Below are 20,436 nucleotides of genomic sequence, written 5' to 3' on the forward strand. Positions count from 1 at the left end.
CGGGGTGAACAGAAACATTCAAGGCAGAAACAGGGGATGTATGATTTGGCTGGTCATTGTCATCATTCTCCTGCCTTAAGCAGAATGTTTCTGTAAACCAAGCCAAGTCATGGCAGCCAGGTGGTGACCCCACAATGCTAAAAGCCTTCAAGAAAATGTTTAAAATCCTTCTGGCCCCAATGGCCCCCTGACCTCACTGCCCATGCGCACACCTTTCCTATAACAAGGCTTGGGGACAGCTCTCTCTCCCCATGGGCCCTCTCTGCTCCTGTTGTCTCCAGGCTGCTGCATGCCTTCCTTTGGGCTTTGCAGGTCCAGCTAATGTGTGCTTTGTTTTTATAGGATGTCAGGAGAGCTGCAGAGCCACGTGAGCATCTGTAAGTAGCAGAGCCCTGGGCCTGGGCTGGTTGTTGCTAAGGGGAGGAGGGCTCAGCAGGTTGCCCAGCAGGGAACTTTAGTTTCCTGGAATTTTAGTTTCCAGTCCCACACAAATGAGCTAACAACTGAAAAGCCTGGAGAAATTCTTTGAAATAAATTATTATTTCAGCTCTTCTTTAATTTTTATGATCCCTAATCATCAGCACAGCTTAGAACTCTTCAGAGTATATCAATAGTGAGAAGGTACCCTCACCTCCCTTTATAGCATGACGAATACTTTGAAAATGAGAATACCTTTATCCAGTGTATCTTTCTGCAAGTCAGATGCTGCCAGCGATGAAGGATGTGGGAGGCTGCCCTGGGGTGGCTGCAAGTGGGGACTCCCTGCCCAGTCTTTCTGACCCCTGTCTGGGTTGCCCTCTCCTCACAGCTGTGCAGAGCAGCCAGGTGTCTCTCAGCGGCGCAGGAGGCGGCGGTGGTCGAGGCTCTGGAGGTTACAGCAGCGGTGGAGGCGGCGGTGGCAGCAGCAGCTGGGGCTACAGTTCCCGTGGGGGTGCTGGAGGGGGCTCCCAAGGGGGTAGTGGAGGTGGTTATGGGGCCAGCGGTGGAGGAAACTACGGAGGGAGCAGCAAAAGTGGCAGAAAGTTTGGGGACAGAAGTGGTGGCTCCTCCAAAGTGCAGATCATCCAAACTTCTACCAACACCTCCCACAAGCACATTGTGGAGTAGGGACGAAGGTTTCTGTGACCCTTAGCTCCTGTCCCCTCCTCACACCCTTCTGATCCCCACTTACTTACCTTTTCTTGATGGGTCTCAGCAGTTTTGCCAATAAAATCATCTCTAGATGGGGAAGTAGGTGGGTAACTCCAACAGCCGATCTTTCTATGGTGGGCACTAACTGGCAGTCAGAACACAGACAGTCAAATTCTCAACTCAGACTCCACCTAGAGGGCCCTGTTCCTGTCCCTAGATGCCCAGGGCCTAGGTTAGCCATGGAGTAAAGAACATGGACAAGGCTGACAATGGAGAGTCCACCTCAGGCACACCAGGTTCCTCAGTCCCAGGTTCCCTTTCCTTCATCTGGGCTGCTCTGGGGGCAAGAATCTACCCCTCAGGGACCCACAAAATGAGGCCTTTGGATGAGTGGCTGAGGACAAGGCAAAGCTTGGTAAGGGGCTCCTCTGTGCCAGGGACCAATTCCTACTTCTTGGTCTGTAGCCTCACACTACCATGTTGATGGAGAATGTGGATTGGCTGCCTGCATCAGACACCCATGCCATGTCTGGGTCTGATTCTGAATCTCTGTCTTAAGAAGCACTGTCCCCTGGACCAATAGTCCCAGGTGAGAATATATCAGAGAGCCTGAGTTTTTGTCCACAGGGAGGACTGTAGTGAGCAATGAATGGAGGAGTTGATGGACAAGCAATCAAGTTCTGTTCTGTCCTGTCCCTCCTGACAGCTCCATTCTTTGGAAGCCTGGCCCTTTCTGAAATCTGGTCTATAGCAGCCCTCCTGAGAATTGTCCAATGGGTTGGGCACATGCAGTCCAGTTTGCTATGTCCAGGTGCCCAGGCCTTGAGCAGTTTGAGGATACAACTTGAGTCTTGGGAAGTTCAGTCTGAACCAGGCTGCGAGCTGCCCTTTATTTGCAAGGTAGCTTAGTATTCTTTCCCAGATGGCAAAGTTCCTGTTCTCTGTGACTGAGCACTGTGTGAGAATTGACTCTTCATCTTGGTCCTTAACATAAGGTGCTTGAGATGTGGTGAAGGGACAAAAAAGAGAAAGTATTGACCAACTAAGGGGCCTTGAGAGAGGGAAAGTGGCTTTACTTCTAAGATCTGAAGTCACCTTCACTTGCTCGCTAAGTCCTAACACAATGTCCAAGCTCATGATTCTCTTGGAGCATCTGATGTGCTCAGTGTGGATCACTTGGGGAGTGCTGTGACATCATCATTTTCTGGTTGAAGGTTGTACCTTGAAGGGTTTGACATTTCTGGTGTTTCTACAATAAACTTTTCTGTGATCTCAAACTACTCTTTGGTCAGGAGATGAATTATTTCTTCTTTAATTACTGCAGGCCTCTGAAATTATTCATATTTGGGAAGTAAAGTTTATTATTTTTATTATTTATTATTGCACGAGTAACACATCATCTTGCAAAACCTTACAGACATAATCTTTTTAATCCTTAAAGTGATCATTCAAAAGTCAGCTACACATTTGTTCAATAGGCATTTATTTAGCTCTTACTGTGTGGCAGCCGCTGGTCTAGGCACTGAGAATGCAATGTTGAATGAACACGTTTCCGAAGGCTGCTTACAACCAGAGGAGGGGATGGTTCAGAGGGAGGAGAAATCAGAGTATGTGTCCAGCACAGCAGGAACAGTGGGACCTGCAGCAGGTGTCAATGCTGTGGAAGGGAAGTCCCAACAGGTTCCTGGAGGGCTGGAAAGTGGAATAGGGCTGGGAAACAGGGACAGGGAAGGTGTAGGCAGGAGGTCAGGGAAGGGCCCTCCAGATAGTCTGCTCAGAGACTCTAAGATAAGAGAAGGTGAATGTGTGTGAGTCAGAGGAGGCAGCCTCACAGGAGAAACTGAGCTGGGGAAATAAGAGGCTGAGCATCTTTCATTGATGCTCCTGAGGGAAGCGTGGATGCAGAAATTCAAGAATGGAGCAAGTTAAGCTGTCACCTCATCCTACATGATATTTCTGAGTCCATATAAAGAAGCCACATAAAAGATGTGACCTGCTTTCTCATTCTCTGAAGGATTACAGATGGAACTTGGATATGAGATTCACTCAAATATGACTGCAACTCATATTGATAAGACATTGTGTTCTCAGACACACCTCTACATTCTCTCAGAAAAGTTTCTCCACATCTCATCTGTCTTGGTGGCAGGCCTGTGGGGAGAGAGGTTGGGAGAGGGAAAAGTGGGCAGGTGGCCGCCTGAAAGGAAGGAGAGGTCGCAGACCCATGCAATTCCTACACTTAAAGTCAAAGACCCAGGGCATGAGGACAAGGACAGGAAGACAGGGATAAACACTAGTGCGTGTAAACAAGATTTAAAGTATTCAACTGACAGTGGCAACATATGAGCCAACAGGTGTGATGGCTGTTGGGAATAGGCATGGGGACAAAGAAGAAAGCATTGTGCAGAGCCTACTTGTTCTCTTCTGTAGTCAGACCACTCTAAGAACACTGCTAAATAAGAGTCACACAGAGAACAGTGGCCAAGATGGTGCTGATGGGGAATCAGAAGCCTGGCCACATGAGGACCATGCAAGATCCCGGAGAAGAGAAGTTTTTGGGGGGGGAGATATGATGGCTAATTGCACACACAAAGATTTGAAGAGCTTCTGTAGCAAAGAGGGGCTGACCCCAGCTGATGACCCAGATGGACAAGGTAGGGACTGCAGCAGATTTGGCTCAACATAAAAGCACTGTTGTATTTATCCTGAGATGGGAGAGGGAGAGGCCACATTTCAAGCACAGGTTGGTTAACCATTTGACAGGAGATTGAGGGAGGAGTGAAGGATGGGTAGAGATATGTGTATGGCAGTATTTCACATCTTTGCTTCTCTAAGAATTCATGTGATGAAGGCTGAGAAAAAAGGAATTCTACTTTCTAGTTTATATTTGGGAAAATTAAGATCAGATACCAGAGGAGGATCAAGTCATGAAGAGGCCAAAGACTCTAGCCAGGATTGTAAAGTGAACCCAAGTTTGCTGGCACCATCGAACTATTACAGTGTGTGGACTTGATTATCCCTGGATCATACTTGTGTGTATGATATTATTAGGGAATCCACATTGGCTCTGGGGAAAAACACAAGGACAAGGCCAACCCACGGTCATCTTTCCCATTCTCCTTCTGTGCAGAAGTTGGGTTGTCCCAGAAAACATGGACTTGTCTTTTCAAAAGCCTTGCCCATCTTAGTCCTGGTCAAGGAGGAAACCATGTGACTGAATTCTAGGAATATTGGAATGGAGATTCCACAGAGCAGGAGCATGAGAAATGAAGGCCAAGGAAAGAACAGTAATTGAGGAGGACCTCAGAGTCTAAATGAGAAGTCTTAATGTGATATTCTGAGCCTGAGCAATGGAATCTAGCATTAAAGACACCCGAAGAGGTTTCCTGGGATCGACGTTATTCCTGTTAGAAAAAAAGCAATCTCATTGGGAGCAATGAGCAATTTCCTAGCTCTTTACTATATACAAAATGCTCCCACATGCATGATCTCCTACAATTCTCCCTGGCTCTGGGAGAGGGCTGGGGAGACCACATGTGGGGGTTTTGTGGTCCTTCTAGAAACCAGAGAGCACTCATCCCCTGTTTCTGGTCAATGCTATTCCCATAAGGCAGATACTCAGAGGGAAAAGCAAGCAGATCCATCCATTTAGCAGCAGAGGGGCAGCAGCAAAGAGCACAGCACTCAGGGCAGCAAGACTCCCAGGGAAAGTTTGCCAGGTGCTCCTCCCTCTGAGAGGCCGTGGCCAGGCGGGGCACTCTGGGAATCTAAATTTAATTCCACCAGCTTCTCATCTACATAGATTTCAATCTGGGGACATGGTGAACAGGAGGAGCAACCACTGGCTTAATACAATTCCAACTCTGTTTGACCTAGGACAAGGTGTGCATTTCTGGGCTGGGAAAATCCTTGGTCTAAGGAAGTCTCTCAAGAATGTTGCCTCACCCTCAATTACCGACAAGCTGGCCCAGAATGTATCTTCAAATTATGAGCCATGTGCTTTGACAGTTCCTTTTCAAGCACAGTGTAACCCCCACAGTTTTGAGGGACCTGTTGCTCCGGTTTTGTCAGCTTTCTGTTCAGTATAGGAAACTGTATGCCTTTGGGTCGATCAACACTGTTACAAGGCTGAGCTGGGAACATGAGATGTTCGGAGGTTCTTGAGCATAGAGGGTTGGTGCTGAATGTCTAAGTGCCAGGCCTGAAGGGCGGGTGGGGGGGTCTCTGAGTGTGTGGCCTGGTTGCTACGCCTGTCCCAGTGTGCTTAACCTCAGGGATTGTCCTCACTACAAAGCAGGCATTCCACAGTGGGAGTAATTCCTAGTCTAGCCTCACTTCCGTCCACTTCAGGTGTGCTCAGCATTCCTTTCTGTATGCAATGGACCCCTAGCTTCCCTGGTACAGAATTATGCCCCCTCCCTAAGGATATCTCCCACAAGATGGCTTCCTTTCAAGAACCCAAACTTCCTTTCTGGGTCTTTCCACTGTTTCTAGTAAAGCAGGGGCTTGTTCTAAAGCTTTTCCTGATTGTTATGTAATCTTTTGGGTCCTCCAAATGAAAGGGTAAGAGAGAATTCCCCTTCCTCTCTCTGTCTATCATTTACCACACTTCAGTTTCCCTCTAAGTCCTTATTTTACAGATGAGGAAACTTAGGAGGCTCAGAGAGGGTAAATGATCTACCTAGAGTTGCATAGCTACAAATTTGCAGTCCAGAGTGGCACCTGGTCTGGCTGACTCCATGCCTCAATTTAGATAACCTGCACCATCCTTTCCTACATACTCACCTGTGCCTTCCTCCTTTCAGGCCCCTACTTTGCTCCGGCACATGCTGTAGGTAACTCCTGGGACCTCCTTCTTTGCTCTCTGTCCTGAACAGGCTTCCCCTAGTTCTGCAGCTCTCCCTCCTGTATAAGAAGCCTCAGCCCCTCCTCTGCTGGCTGCCAGCTTTCAACATCTCACCCCGCCTTCCCATTGTTTGTGATTCTCCTTTCTGCCTCCTAGGCTTTGCTTTCCCCCTCCCCTGAAATTTCCCTCTCCCACGTTCCTGGTGGAGTCCCGCAGGGCTGGGTGGCTTGTCATTGCATGTTTCTCATCAATTCTTTTTCTCAGTCCCATCCCTCAGAAAGCTCTCAAAACATCACCACACCTGCCCCTGCCATAGCCTGTATGTGGCATCCTCATCTCTGTGATCAGTTCTGGGGTGTGTGTGTGTGTGTGTGTGTCCTTGGGGTTGGAGGTATTGTGGCACTCTGCTATCCAGAACTGATGGTGGTACCCTTCAGGTACAGGGGACCGTGTGGGAGACTGTGAGGAGAGGGGTGCTGGGAGGGCACCCAAAGACACGGAGGATTTAGTCTTGCTTTTATAAGGCTTATAGAACAATCAAAGGATTAGCAAACACACACGCACACATATGTATATGTGTGTGTGTGTTATATGTATGTGTGTGTGCGTTTGCTGATCCTTTAAAAAAATATATATATATGAAAATGAGCCAGTCTATATATCAATATGCACTGGAATATGGCAGCAATTGAGCTTAGATAAAGAAATGGAGCAGTTGAGTGGTGTTAATTAAGAAAAACTCCCTGGAGGAGCCAGCCTGTCTGCTGCCCGGTGGAGCAGAGGAGATGTAGGCATTTGTCCTCAAGGCCTGATGGACCCAACATCAATTCAGGCCCAAATGTTCACGAATAGAAACCTTAGGTACTCCAGAGGTAGACTATGGAAGGACTGTGAAGGAAATTGCCAAGGCAACTGGAAGACCTTTCAGAGAAGAAAAAAGTAGGCTTGGAAGATGGAGGGGAATAGAGAAAAAGGGAAGAAGAGGACTGAATAGTCTGAGCAAAGCATGGGAGTGGAAAACTCAAGTGAGTGGGTCATCAGGAAATCTGTAGGTGATGCTGGTGGTAAAACAGGCCAATGACAAGGGGAGGCCCATGGGCTGAACCTAGACATGTGCTCAGAGTTGAACAAACTTGGTTTGTGAGTTGCCACCTGGGGAAACTTGGGCAAGTATTTAAGAACCCAAGTTGTCTTTTCTTTAACATGGGGCTAATGGCTGCCACCTCATGGACTTCATATGATGCTTAACTGAGATATAGCTCCTTGCACATAGTTAGTGCTTATGGATATTAGTGCCTCTTTTCTTTTTCGTTTTATCTTTATTTTCATTTTACCTTTATTTTATAAATTTGGAGTACACAAATAAGCCAGGAATGAGAGTGTGTGGTTAGATTTAATGTCCCACTTAAATATATATATATATATATTGATTGCTGACAGTTTCCTTAACTTTTTTTATATATATTTTTATTGATTTCAGAGAGGAAGGGAGAGGGACAGAGAGATAGAAACATCAAAGAGAGGGAATCATTGATCAGCTGCCTCCTGCACGCCCCACACTGAGGATCAAGCCCACAACTAGGGCATGTGCCCTTGACCAGAATCGAACCTGAGACCTTTCAATCTGCAGGCCGACACTCTATCCATTGAGCCAAACCAGCGGGGGCTAATGTCCCACTTTAATATCACCACACAGCCTCCACAGTCCTGGAGACATCACAGGGATTGATGAAGTTGGTTAGCTACCAGTAGGTCAGTTTCCAGCCTCACTGGGTTGCCTCAAAAGTCAGCAGTGGAAAGAGAGTAGGAGTCCAATTCAGAAATTGGAGGATGCCCAGGCACTGATTGTATCACTTGGAGCCATTTTTGACTTCTTGAGTGTGCCTTCTCACGTCTTTGATAGGCAGGTTAGATGGTCGGAGGTCTTTGAGTTCCAGCAGATGGGAATATTCTGTGGTTCTCTGGGCACTCATTTATGGAACCAGTTCCATTTGCCTGTCCTTGAACCTCTTCTTCAGTTTAGCAGGAAGAACACTTGAATTGAAACCAGAAAACTCAGGTGCTAGTCCCAGATGTGTCTTTTCCTAGCTGGAGTGCCTAAGCAAGTCATTTAATCTCTCTGATCCTCAGTTTTCTGTTTTGTGAAAACAGCTTGACTGCCTGGTTCTCTCAAGGCTCTTGTTAGAATAGTGTTTGTGTATGTTTTTACTGAGATGAACTATGCAAATGTAAGCTGATGGTGATTTTTATGTCTTCTTGTTCCTTCTAGTCCTTGTCTCTCTCCCTCCTCATGGTGGCAGCTAGAGTAAGTTTCTCAGCTCTGTAAATTGTATATTAATTACCTGACCATCAGCCTCTAATTTCTCTCTGTTAGTTTCTTAATTTGTGGAATCATCGCAAAGTTCTGTTGTGGAAGCACGAATCACTGCAAAGATCTGCTGTTGGCTGGCAGAGGTGAAAGGATGAATACACACATGCACATACACATGCATACAAACACATATGCACATACACATGCATACAAACACATATGCACACCCCTCCAAAGTGCTAGAAGGAATCAGTTGCACAGAGTAATATGGCTCATGAGGGAGTATGCTGAACTAAAAGGATCTTGATTGCCTGTCAGAAGATTATTAGGCAAGAGTCATTACCACACAAGACCATCCCAGTCTCATTGTTCCTAGTCAAGTACAAGATCTGGATTACTCATTCTTTATCGAGAGGGTTGGTTTAGCAGCCCAAGGATGTTAGTGTTAAGGCAGTTTCAGACAACAGTGCCATGGAGATGGCACAGACTCCTCCTCCCCTGCATATCTTGTATTACACAGTGGAGACCCCCTCTAGGTCTGCAATGGACCACTTAGAGTTACTCAGAGCCAACTGAGGTGAGCAGTGACTTCTCCTCATTGAGTCTCCAATTCTGTGTTTACATGCAAGTGTGGGGAGCACACCAGGCTTCTAAGAAGTATGAGAATGAAAGTCTGTGTGGGGTTTGGGCCTTTCCAGTTCTCAATGCCACTACTACCTATTAAGGTTGATCAAATGCTGCTCTCCAGGAAGGATCCTGGGGTTTCTTGGCCCATTGTAGTGCATGCTGGGCACCCTTGCACCTGGACAGAAGCAAAATCTCCCCATGAACTTAGTTCCTCCAAACTCCTCTTCTCAGAGTAAATTGAAGAACATTTTCCATGCATGTGAATGTGTCAGGAGCCAAGGATTCAAAGAGATAAAATGGTCCTACTGCTGCTGGAGCTCTCTGCAGTGAGACGGCCTCCCAAACTATATGATTTTACACAAAGTGAGGAGCACAACTCCAATTCAGTGCTGTGCTGTCATACAATGCGCTGGTTAGGATCCTGCACGTGGTAGTTCAGTATCCCCTGTTCATGTTCCAGCCATGCCACTTACCATCTGCATCAACTTGGGGCAGGCTATTCAACCTCTGTTTCCCCATTTTAAAAATGGCTAGCATAACAGCATCTATCTCAAAGTTGTGAAAATTAAGTTAATACATATATGTAGAACAGTGCCTGGCCTGAGGTCAGTTTTCAATACATGTTAACTATTATTATTATTATTATTGCCAATACTGTTGTCCAGAAACAATATTGGCTTCTAAGATCAGGCTTTCCAGGCTCCTTTCAGATCTACATTCATCTCTCCCTATAGTCTAGTGTGAGACTTGAACCACCAGTCAAGTCCTACTTCCACCCCTTTGCTTTACAAAATGTATGAAATAGCTTTTATCTGCTACCTCACTGCTTAATGTGCTTTTCAATGGGCATGCACATGCCATCTATTTGCATCTGTGTTTTGTTGCTGGTGTCTCTGTCTCCTGCCCTGGCCTATGAGGAAAAGGAATGACTGGAAAACTGAGAAAGGACATGTCTTTCCCTTCTGGTCCTTCCAGATCACCACCCCCCCCCCATCCTTTTCAATGACAGCTTCTCTTCCTCTAATATTAATGCAGTGCATTTATAAAGCCAACATTTAATAAAAATAGTTTCTTTTGATTGCTCACTTATTCAAGTCGGGCTTGGTGTGAGGAGATAAAGCTTGGTGAGTTCTGGAGTTTGGAGGGCAGATCTCAGAACCAGGCTGGAGAGCTCCTTCTGAGACCAAGAATGGGGAACTGCACCTGCCACGCCCGAGGAGAGTGCCTTAGTAGCTTACAAGGGCAAGGCAAGAATGGGAACTTGCATATTTTTGTGACAGGAGGTTATGAAATCCTATCAAGAAGCACCAGGTAACAGATGTAGGGTCCTCTTTTCACAAAGTCGCAAGCATGTGAAGAAAGATTTTGTCTGATAAAATGATTGCCACATGAGCAATCTTGCAGGCACAGCAATTTTGAGAGCCATTCTGGGAGTGAGCGGTGTAGTGTTTATTGTATTGTTGAGGCTCGTAAAAATCTTGTATGGCTGCAGGCAAGCCAAACCCTTGAGTAGCACTGCATCCCGCTGACTCGAGGACCAAGCCCAATCACTCCCCTGTATATAAGGGGAAGTTTCTGTGCTTGGAGTAGAGGAGTGTTAGCTCCTTCCCTTTCTCTACTTTGCTCCTACTCTCTTTAAGTCAACATGAGTCGCCACTTTAGTTCCAGGTCTGGGTACCGGAGTGGAGGAGGCTTCAGCTGTGGCTCTGCTGGGGTAGTCAGCTTACAACGTAGGAGCACTAGCTGCTCTGTGCGCCGTAGTGGAGGAGGTGGTGGGAGATTTTCAGTTGGAGGATGTGGTGGAGGAGGCGCTGGTGGTGGCTTTGGAAGTCGAAGTCTTGTTAACCTTGGTGGCAGTAAAAGTATCTCCATTAGTGTGGCTAGAGGAGGTGGACGTAGTGGTTTTGGTGGCTATGGCAGTGGTGGCTTTGTGGGTGGTGGATTTGGGGGTGGTTTCGGCAGTGGTGGTTTTGGCAGTGGAGGTGGTTTTGGTGGAGGTAGTTTTGGGGGTGGTTTTGGGCCCGTCTGCCCTCCTGGTGGCATACAGCCAGTCACCATCAATCAGAGCCTTCTGCAACCCCTCCATGTGGAGATTGACCCTGAGATCCAAAAAGTAAAGTCTCAAGAAAGGGAGCAAATCAAGTCACTCAACAACCAATTTGCCTCCTTCATTGACAAGGTGAGTTTACCTGCTTTGTGCACCGGAGGAGCTGCTCCTGGTCCATTTGAGAGTGGCGCAGCCAAGACGTGTTTGGGTTTGAGCCTCAATTTTCTGTGTTTAGATGACTAAAACAGTGTTTTGTAGAATTGTTTTCTATCAAAGTGTTAGAAGTATGCCTGTGAATGATGCTAATGACTAAACTCTCTCTTGCACAAAGGGGTCTGGGGTCTACATAAATCGTGGGTCAATTTGACATCACCTTCAAGTGTTTTTTAATTCAACTCCTGGGCTGAATTCGGACTCACAAATGCTGAATGAAGATAACAGAAATGGGGCTAACTCAACCTTCTAGGGTGCAAATGAGAACCCTGGAAAAGTTTTCCAAACCATAAAAAGGAAGTTGAGTGTAAACAGAGGCATTGGCTTTTATAGCAGAAGGTATGGAGTCAGTGCCAAGCATCTTTTGCTGCCAGAAGGGGCGGTCCGCCCTCTGAGAATTTTACATTGGTGCCATATCAAGGTGGAGATTTTTTTGTACTTATGTTTCCAAGTATCTGCTCTGAAAAAGAATGCAAACCAGTTTTTTAAACATTTTGCTCATTCATCAATAATAATGTCAATGCAAGTTATCCACAATAGATTTGAAATTCAATTTTGGATTTTTCCAATATACATTTGAACTGTGTATTTTCAGGGAATGTAAACCAATTTTTATGGTAATTGGTTTAAAAAATTGAAAGGCAATTCTCTTAAGTGTCATGTATCTATCTCAAAGGGCAGTTGCAATAATTTTACATGTGCTTTGCTTTTTGGATTTTGTGTAGCTACTCTCCTAAAGTTCCAACTGAAACAGTACTATGATTGCCATTCTCAGGGAAATTAAAGCTTCACTGAATTAACAGTGAGTTGGGTTTTATTTTGAAGATGATGCTAACTTGATCATCTTTTATTTTTTTCTTTCAATTTTTCTGTTCATCATGGCCAGGAAAATAAGAATCACAGTTCTTTCCTAAGTGAGGTTTGGGCCTTGCTATGTGGTAGCCCTTGGTGCTCTGTGGCCAGAGGCCTCCACTTCTGTATCAGTGAGTAATGAGGTTTTGTGTTCTTAGGTGCGATTCCTGGAGCAGCAGAACCAGGTGCTGCAAACAAAATGGGAGCTGCTGCAGCAGATAAATACCTCCACCAGGACCCACGACCTAACCCCCTACTTTGAGTCATACATCAACAGTCTTAGAAAGAGAATGGACCAACTGAAGAGCGATCAATCTCGAATGGATTCGGAATTGAAGACCATGCAAGATCTGGTGGAAGAGTACCGGAACAAGTAAGGAAAACTGGCTGGGCAATTTTTGACTTTTGCTTTAAATATTTCCAGCAAGCGGCAAGCTAAGACTATGAAGAGAATGTAACAATGTCTTTTCTTAGGTGAGAGGTAAATCAATTTGGCATTTTCTGAAATCTTCATTTTCTTAGAATCTGGAAATTCTTTAATGGTTTTATTGCTCAGAAGAGGTGGGTGGCCAGAATGTCCTAGGCTAGTAACAGAAAAGCAGTGAGAAGCAGCGCTAGTTTTAGTCTAGAAAGCGAAACTTCAGGCCTCTTTCCTTCTCTGAATCTCCTACTCACTTCTGATTTCCTTGCAGATATGAGGAAGAGATCAACAAACGGACAAATGCAGAGAATGAGTTTGTGACCATCAAGAAGGTCAGTAAATTCTGTAGGGTGGACATTACATCTAAAATAAACAATAGAACAGGGTTTCTAATTACTAAGCAGAAAGGAGCCACGATGTGGAGAAGCAGGTAGTGGGCCTGATGACTATCTGAAGTAGAGTTTTCCTTCCACATTATCATGGTCCTGGACTTAGTCAGGTTCCCTGCTTCTCCAGAGCCCTCAGTACTTCATATAGCAAGTGGGGAGGCAAGTTCTCAGCAAATCAGGCAAGCTCCTTTGTGATTGTGTTCCCAGGGGTGGGGCAATTTAGGGATTCTGATCCACCTGTGATATCAAGGTGTGGAACAGACCCCAAACACCTTTTCTGCTTGGAAAATCCCCTCACAGTTAGTCAGAGGGATTTGCCCTGGAAAGACTATGACTTCTTACTGCCTATTGCTCCTCTAGGATGTAGATGCTGCTTATATGGCCAAGGTGGAACTTCAGGCCAAAGTTGACAACTTGCGCCAGGAAATTGATTTCTTCACAGCACTCTACCAAATGGTAAGCCCTCTAATTTCAACCACGTTTACCAAGTTGAGAACTTTAAGCCTGAACCCACCACTATCCAGAAGAATAGAGAGATATTTTCCATCTCTTGAATGCTCCCTCTGTCTAAGTTGTTCTCTGTTTTAACACTATAAGACTCACTGAATTATTATGTCTTGAAGGAGCTGTCTCAGATGCAGACTCATATCAGTGACACCAATGTCATCCTCTCCATGGACAATAACCGCAGCCTGGACTTGGGCAGCATCATTGCTGAGGTCAAGAACCAGTATGAGGAGATTGCTCAGAGGAGCAAGGCTGAGGCTGAGGCCCTGTACCAGACGAAGGTGAATGGGCTGGATGTCTGGCCAGTTTTCCTGAAAAGTCTTGTTTTGTTATCCTGTGTTTCCTCTTAATATTTGTGTGCATGAGCCAGGGTATATGCTCTGTCACATTAATTGACTTTGCCCATCATCTTTAGTATGAAGAGCTCCAGGTCACTGCTGGCCAACATGGGGACAATTTGAAAACTTCTAAGATGGAGATTTCTGAGCTGAATCGGCTAATCCAGAGACTTAGAGCTGAAATCAACAGTGTAAAGAAGCAGGTACTTGCTTCTTCTTTCTATTTAAGAGGTGGTGAGAGAAAAGGCAGCCAAGAGGTTTCAGGCTAGGCATTTAGAAGAATGCCAAGGGGCCGAGAAGCCTTGACGCAGGGCCAGGAGAGGCTGTTGCACCACCTTTAAGGGCTTTTAAGGAAAGCAACATGGTGATGTGCTAGCTAGAGGCAGGGGAATGCATGAAGTGACTTAAGTTCTTGTGGTTCTGTTGGATCCAGAGTACTGGCCTCAAGGGGGTGGGGAGTCCATTTGAGATAAGAAGGCCAAGGTGGGGTTAGGTGTTAAGAGAGTGTGCAATGTGCTGGATTCTCCTTCGTCAGATCTCTGGGCTGCAGCAGTCCATCAGCGATGCTGAGCAGCGTGGCGAGAATGCCCTCAAGGACGCCCAGGGCAAGCTGAATGAGCTGGAGGATGCCCTGCACCAGGCCAAGGAGGACATGGCCCGGCTGCTGCGTGACTACCAGGAGCTGATGAACACCAAGCTGGCCCTGGACGTGGAGATCGCCACCTACAGGGCCCTCTTGGAGGGAGAGGAGAGCAGGTGAGAAAGGGACCCTGGGCAGTATGGCTTCTTCTGTGCTTCCGCCCTGGCAAGTTGACTGCTGTTGAAAGATGCCGCCACGTGACTGCAGCTTGTCCTGGGCATGGGGACAGGAAAGGCACACCATGCGGAAAGACTTGGTTTCACTTTGGGAGCCAGAGGTCACATTGAGGGCTATAGTGTGGCAAGAAATGCTTTGAGATGGAGCAATTTATTCTTCATCTGGGCGGGCTCAGCTGTCATCCGGCCAAAGTCAATGCCTTTAGAGCAACCGGCATTAGCTAATTAGCTCTTGTTTAACTCATACGGAGATTTCTTCCTGTTTGTGAGAAAAATGAGAGTTGTGGGAAGCCAGTGAGGATTGGATTCGTTTCAGATCCAAGAGGAGCCCCAGTGGGGAGCTTTGGGTCAGCTGAGAGGGCCTGGGGAGGCGCTTGTGGAGCCGGAGGGTAATGAGGACTTGGCTTTTCTTTCTCCTCCAGGATGTCTGGAGAGTGTGCCCCGAACGTGAGCGTGTGTAAGTATAACCCAGGGGCCTGTGCGAGTTTGGCTGGGTGGGAACGCGCCATGGGATTGAAGGTAACTGAGTGTCCCCTTGCAGCTGTGAGCACCAGCCACACCAGCATCAGTGGAGGTGGTGGCCGAGGAGGCGGCGGTAGCTACGGTTCCGGAGGCGGCTACGGCTCTGGAGGAGGAGGGGGCTATGGTTCTGGAGGTGGCAGCAGCGGAGGCAGCTACGGCGGCAGCTACGGCGGAGGCGGCAGTAGTGGGGGACACAGAGGCGGTTCTGGAGGAGGCGGCGGCAGCTCTGGTGGCCGGGGTTCCAGCGGTGGTGGCGGAGGCGGGAGCTCCGGAGGCCGGGGATCCAGCTTTGGGGGCACGAAGACCTCCGGTGGCAGTTCCAGCGTGAAGTTTAGTTCTACCAGCTATTCCCTAGGGACCCGATAAAGCGGTGGTCTCTATCCTGTTAGCTCTCCCTCTCCATCACTACCAAATTTGCTTGCAAGACCAAGGCCAGCCTCACTGAAGAAAAACACCACCGGTTACCTTGGTTCAGCCTATCTCCCCAGCTCTTTCCTTTCTGCTCTGCTTCCCAAACAAGTTTTAGAACCAGTGACAAGCTCAGTTCCTGCTATGACCCTTTGTGCTTTATCTCAGAAACAGTTCAGCCGTCACCACTGCACACATTACATTTCAATGCACCTCCTAAGTCAGCCAGAGGTGGGCAGGCTGGTTAGACCCAGGGCTTCTCCGTCATGCAATGAATGCACATGCTCTGGACAGCTCATTTCTATCCTCTCTCTTGCAGCAAGCTCTGTGCTGCTTTGGTTTTTTATGTACGGTGTCAGCCAGTTGATTGACTTCTGTGGAGAGGTCTTAAACGCCCGTTTCCTTGTGTTGCTGCAATAAACTGAATTGAAATTCTCTGCATCTCCAACTCCTTTGTTCTTGGCACTGACTATCCTGGATGGGTACTTTGTGGGAGGGAAAGAAGGCCCTAGATCCACACGGCATATGGGGAAGTTGGGACACACGAGGGGAGGCTGGTCAGGCAACATGCGACTTTAAACATTTAACATTTTACTGGACAAGCTCTTTTCCAGAGGGTAGACATGTCATGGAGAAACAGAGACTGGGGTAGCAGGTTTCGTTCATCCGAGAAGGTTTTCTTAAAAAGGCCACTGAACAAGCAGGTTGGGAAGGAGGGGGTTGGCACTGAGGAGAGGGGAAAGTACTGCCTGGAAAAGTAATTGTTCATGTGGAACTGTCAGTGATAAGAAGGGAGTGGGTAATGCAGAGTCAAGAGCTACTACAGGCAGAATACATACAGACTTTGGCCTGGGGAGTGCAGGAACCAAGAGTGGTAGTGGAGAGGTGGATATCTATTCTCCTTCTCTTTCAGGCCACTACCACTATCCAAAGCTCTGCTTAATCTAAGATCATTTGTGGACACATACACGGTACATATGAATTAGTACAATGGGATAGCATGGTGGTCAGAAGCATGGACATTGGGATTCACATATGCGTGGGTTTGGGTCTTACCATCATTTACTAGGTCAGTGGAAATGTACAAGTATAGCCCTCTTTGCACCTCAGTTTTATTATCTCTAAAATGGGAATAATAAGCCCCCTTTGTGGGAATTATTGTGTGAATTGATTACGATGATTAGCACATAGTAAGCACTCAGTGAGTCACAATTTCAACCGTAATGGTGGTGGTGGTGATGATGATGATGATCATGATCTGTCAATTGTAACATTGCTGTTTGGTCTCCAGGCCATTCAGTAGATGTTGCTCTAAGGGAAAAATGAACATCAGCTTCCCAGTACTTTTATGACCAGGCAAGAGTCAGCTTCTTGAGGATCAGTTTTCTTGTTTCCAATTAGAAAAAATATTCTTAGCTTCAGTGTCAACTCAAGGGGAAAAGAGGATATAGATCAACAAGAGTATTATGTAAGTACAACGTGGTGAGCTCTCTCCCTCTCCAGTCACCCCTTCATCAGAGCTGCTTCCTGTCTGGGCTGACTTGAGAGTCTGGACAGCATGATGGTGGATAGAAAGATGGTGGACAGCAAGATGGTGGATTGATTCAAAGTTTCATTTACTGTGGTATTTAAAGGGCAGGCAAAAGAAAATAAGCCACAGCTTACAGGATGTGTGGATCCTTGGACAAGTCACTTGACCATTTTGAGCTCGGCTTTCTTGTAGGTTAAGTGGGGAACAGAATATTTGCCTCTAGACATCAAGAGGATAAAATACATAATGTGAAAAGGGTTTGTGAACTGTGACTGTGTTATACAGAAGTAGTTAAGTACAATTTAAAAGGAGTGATAAAGAAGTGAAAGGCAGTGGTTGGCTGTTCCTTCTAAGAAGGGAAGTAACTTGATCTGGTCACTGTGGCCCAGTGACAGCTCCATAGGGACATGAAATTATTTTCTTTTTAAAAAAGTAAAAGCATAGCATTTCTTTAAAAAATGTTTTTATTGATTTTTAGATAGGAAGGGAGAGGGAGAGAGGGATAGAAACATCAATGATGAGAATCATTGATCAGCTGCTTCCTGTACGCCCCCTACTGGGGATCAAGCCTGAAACCCAAGGCATGTGCCCTGACTGGAATTGAATCAGTGACCTCCTGGTTCCTCAACTACTGATCCACACTGGCGTGTCAGAATTAATTTTCTTAATGTTCTCAAGTTGAATCTGCTCTGCAGGACAAATATTTGTGAACCAAACACATAAGAGAGGGATGTGTGAACCATAATGTCCATGTGTTAGCTTGTGGGGGTACTTACAGTTTCAGTGACTGGAATACCAGAACCTCCCCATCCCGTTATCAATGTACCTGAGAAACTGAAATAGCCACAAAAGGAAGATTTAGAACAGTGGGAATTGGGTGCCTTGTGGGAGGGAGATGGTTTACCTTTTTAATAGGAGAGTAAACCTCTAGGGCCACCAGATACTGCACCTGGGACACTGTTGAATGAACAGTGATGCATTCTAGTACTCTGCCATACACATTTTCTAAATTCTTTCTAAGGTCACAACTTTCTTTAGTCACATTTCAGTATTGGGAATATCCCTGCTCTTCTTGTTTGGGCTTGGGTTTTCTTTTCTTTTTTCTTCTTTCTGTTAACCTTCATCTGAGGATATTTTTCCATTGATTTTTAGAGATAGTGGAGGGGAGGGAGAGAGACAGAGAGAGAGAAACATTCATATGAGAAAGACATGTTTTTTTAGAGAGAGTGGAAGAGAGAGGGAAAGACAGAAATATCGCGATGTGAGAGACACAGTGATTGGTTGCCTCCTGCACATGCCTTGAACAGGGCCAGGGATCAAGCCTGCAACCGAGGTATGTGCCCTTGACCGAATTGAACCCAGGCCGACACTCTATCCACTGAGCCAAATCAGCTTGAGTGGACTTGGATTTTCTTGATAAGGTCAGACATGAAATAGAGATCACTATAATTTACAGTGAAACTTATCAAAACTTATAAGGTCACTAGATCAAATGAAAACCCTGTATAAGTCAGTATATAAGGTAAAACTAAATTACGATCAAATGACCAAATACATTATTAGAAATACAGTAAAGGAAAAATATTGATTCAATTCAGTTCAACACATGGTTCCTGCACACATACAATGTATCAGGGATAAGACTGAACATTGGGTACTATGATGAGTGTGACATGGTCTTATTCTTAAAGAGCTTAGAAACTTGGGTGATGGAGACTATGTAAACATGTTATTACAATGCACATGACCCATGCAATGACAGAAACATACACAAGGCATAGAAATTGTACATATTGACATGAGGGTGATTAAAAGTGATGCCCGTCAGGGTTTTAAAGAATAAATAGGAGTTTGTCAGGCAGACAAGGACATTTAAGGCAGAGAAGGACACTTCACACAGAAAGAATAATATGTGTAAAGACATGAAAGAACAAAACTACATAAAGTACTTGTCATCTGAAGGAACCTGAGTAAATACAAGAAATGAAGGTGAAGACTCAGATCCAATTAAAAAGTCCTTGTAGGCTTTCATTGTAGTCTGGACTATAGTGTGTGGGTCAGAAGTTCTCAGATGGGGTTTTAGGATTTACTGGCTTATTACAAACTATATATACTGTATCAATGAGAGGGAAGGGGTTTGCTTCACTCATAGTGAAATAAGAATTGAGCATGAACCACACAGTTTGGCTTGTACTGGAGTATTCCCTAAGAAATTTGGCCTGCCTATGGGAGATCTGCCCAGGGAAATTTCATTTTTCCAGGCATTTTTATGGCTGAAACAGCTGTGATAGGTGAGGAAGAGCCAGTAAAGGAATTTAATAGAAGAGTGACTTGGTCAGATTTGTGTTTTAGGGGGATCATTCAGGTCAGATTGGAGGAGTCCATATTGGAGGTAAAAGACTTGTTAGGGGATTATTGCAAAGGTGCAGGCAAAAGGTGATTAAAATTTGCGCTTTTGTTCAAGTCCTTAGAGGTGGTAGAGTGGCCAGAAGTGAGAACGAGGATATACATTCTAGAGATAATTAAGAGTCACATCATTAGGATTGGTGATGGATTGAATGCTAGGTGGGTGGGGTGAGGCAAAGGGAAGAGTCTAAGGTGGTTCCATGTTCCTGGCATGAGTAATAACAGAGAATATAGCAAGAGGGCTTGTGGGGATAAATGATGAGTTAGTTCTTTTGAGGTGTCTCTTCTCTATTCATATAATTATTGGGATTAGACATGTACACTGAAGAATCACCAAAAATTGAAATTTAGAGTAAACCATCAGATAACTCAGGAAAAAGGGGTAGGGGGAGAATTGGAGAGAACTCAAGTAAGAAATCCAGAAATATATGGGAGAAACTTGATCAAGTGGAAAACATTTAAAGGACATGAGATCAATGATAATTCTTCTGGGGCTAACCAGCCAAGATACTGAGGCCCCTCAGATTTGGTGATGACTTCTCAAAATCTTAAACTCCAATATGTCATCCTTGGCTTCCCAGTATAGATTTGAAGCTTGGTGCTTATCCAACTAATAATATTCTGAAGTAGGGAAATCCACAAGCACAAGTATGATAAAATTTTCCTATCTCCCAACACCGAGTTCCATTTCTCTGTGACAACCATAGTTTCTTGGGTACCCTTCCGAAGGTATCTATACACATGCAAGCAAAAATATACACCTGTATTTATTACCCTTTCTCAGTTGTCCTTCCACCTTGGCCTTCCCACCCCAGCAGACATGACTGTCTCCACTTCATTGGGATTTGAATTGCACATTCTTCAGCAGATAAGCCTTTGGAATCTGGCTGTGGCTTCTGCCAGCAAGGCACAGCCTATGACCCAACCTCAGCATTTTGCCCTAACTTTAAGATATCTGCACACATCTCTTCTCCTTGGGTCTAGATCCAGGTGTCTCTCTCCTAGAGTCTCAGCTATAAGGATAGAATTCGTCCCTCCACCCACTGGCCTTGGCGCTCCCTTTGGGCTGCT

At 45.7% G+C, this 20,436-nt stretch overlaps 2 protein-coding genes across 2 annotated transcripts in view; both read left to right on the forward strand.

Moving 5' to 3' along the window:
* The window catches only part of LOC102759726 (keratin, type II cytoskeletal 3), a 56,379-nt gene extending 53,968 nt beyond the window's left edge, over positions 1-2,411 (forward strand). The window contains exons 19-20 of the mRNA XM_015559607.1: positions 343-377; positions 809-2,411. Coding sequence (XP_015415093.1) covers positions 343-377; positions 809-1,107 — 334 coding nt within the window. The 3' untranslated portion in view covers positions 1,108-2,411. The remainder of the gene's footprint in view (positions 1-342; positions 378-808) is intronic.
* An 8,069-nt stretch (positions 2,412-10,480) lies between these two features.
* Positions 10,481-15,863, forward strand: KRT1 (keratin 1, type II). Its single transcript, XM_006757040.2, has 9 exons — positions 10,481-11,094; positions 12,186-12,400; positions 12,720-12,780; positions 13,198-13,293; positions 13,461-13,625; positions 13,760-13,885; positions 14,218-14,438; positions 14,921-14,955; positions 15,040-15,863. Exons 1-9 carry the CDS (start codon positions 10,561-10,563, stop codon positions 15,384-15,386), a joined length of 1,800 nt encoding a protein of 599 aa, XP_006757103.1. The 5' UTR covers positions 10,481-10,560; the 3' UTR covers positions 15,387-15,863.
* The last annotated feature ends 4,573 nt before the right edge of the window (positions 15,864-20,436 follow it).

The sequence above is a fragment of the Myotis davidii genome, unplaced genomic scaffold (genome assembly GCF_000327345.1).
Source record: "Myotis davidii unplaced genomic scaffold, ASM32734v1 scaffold233, whole genome shotgun sequence".
Taxonomy (NCBI): domain Eukaryota; kingdom Metazoa; phylum Chordata; class Mammalia; order Chiroptera; family Vespertilionidae; genus Myotis; species Myotis davidii.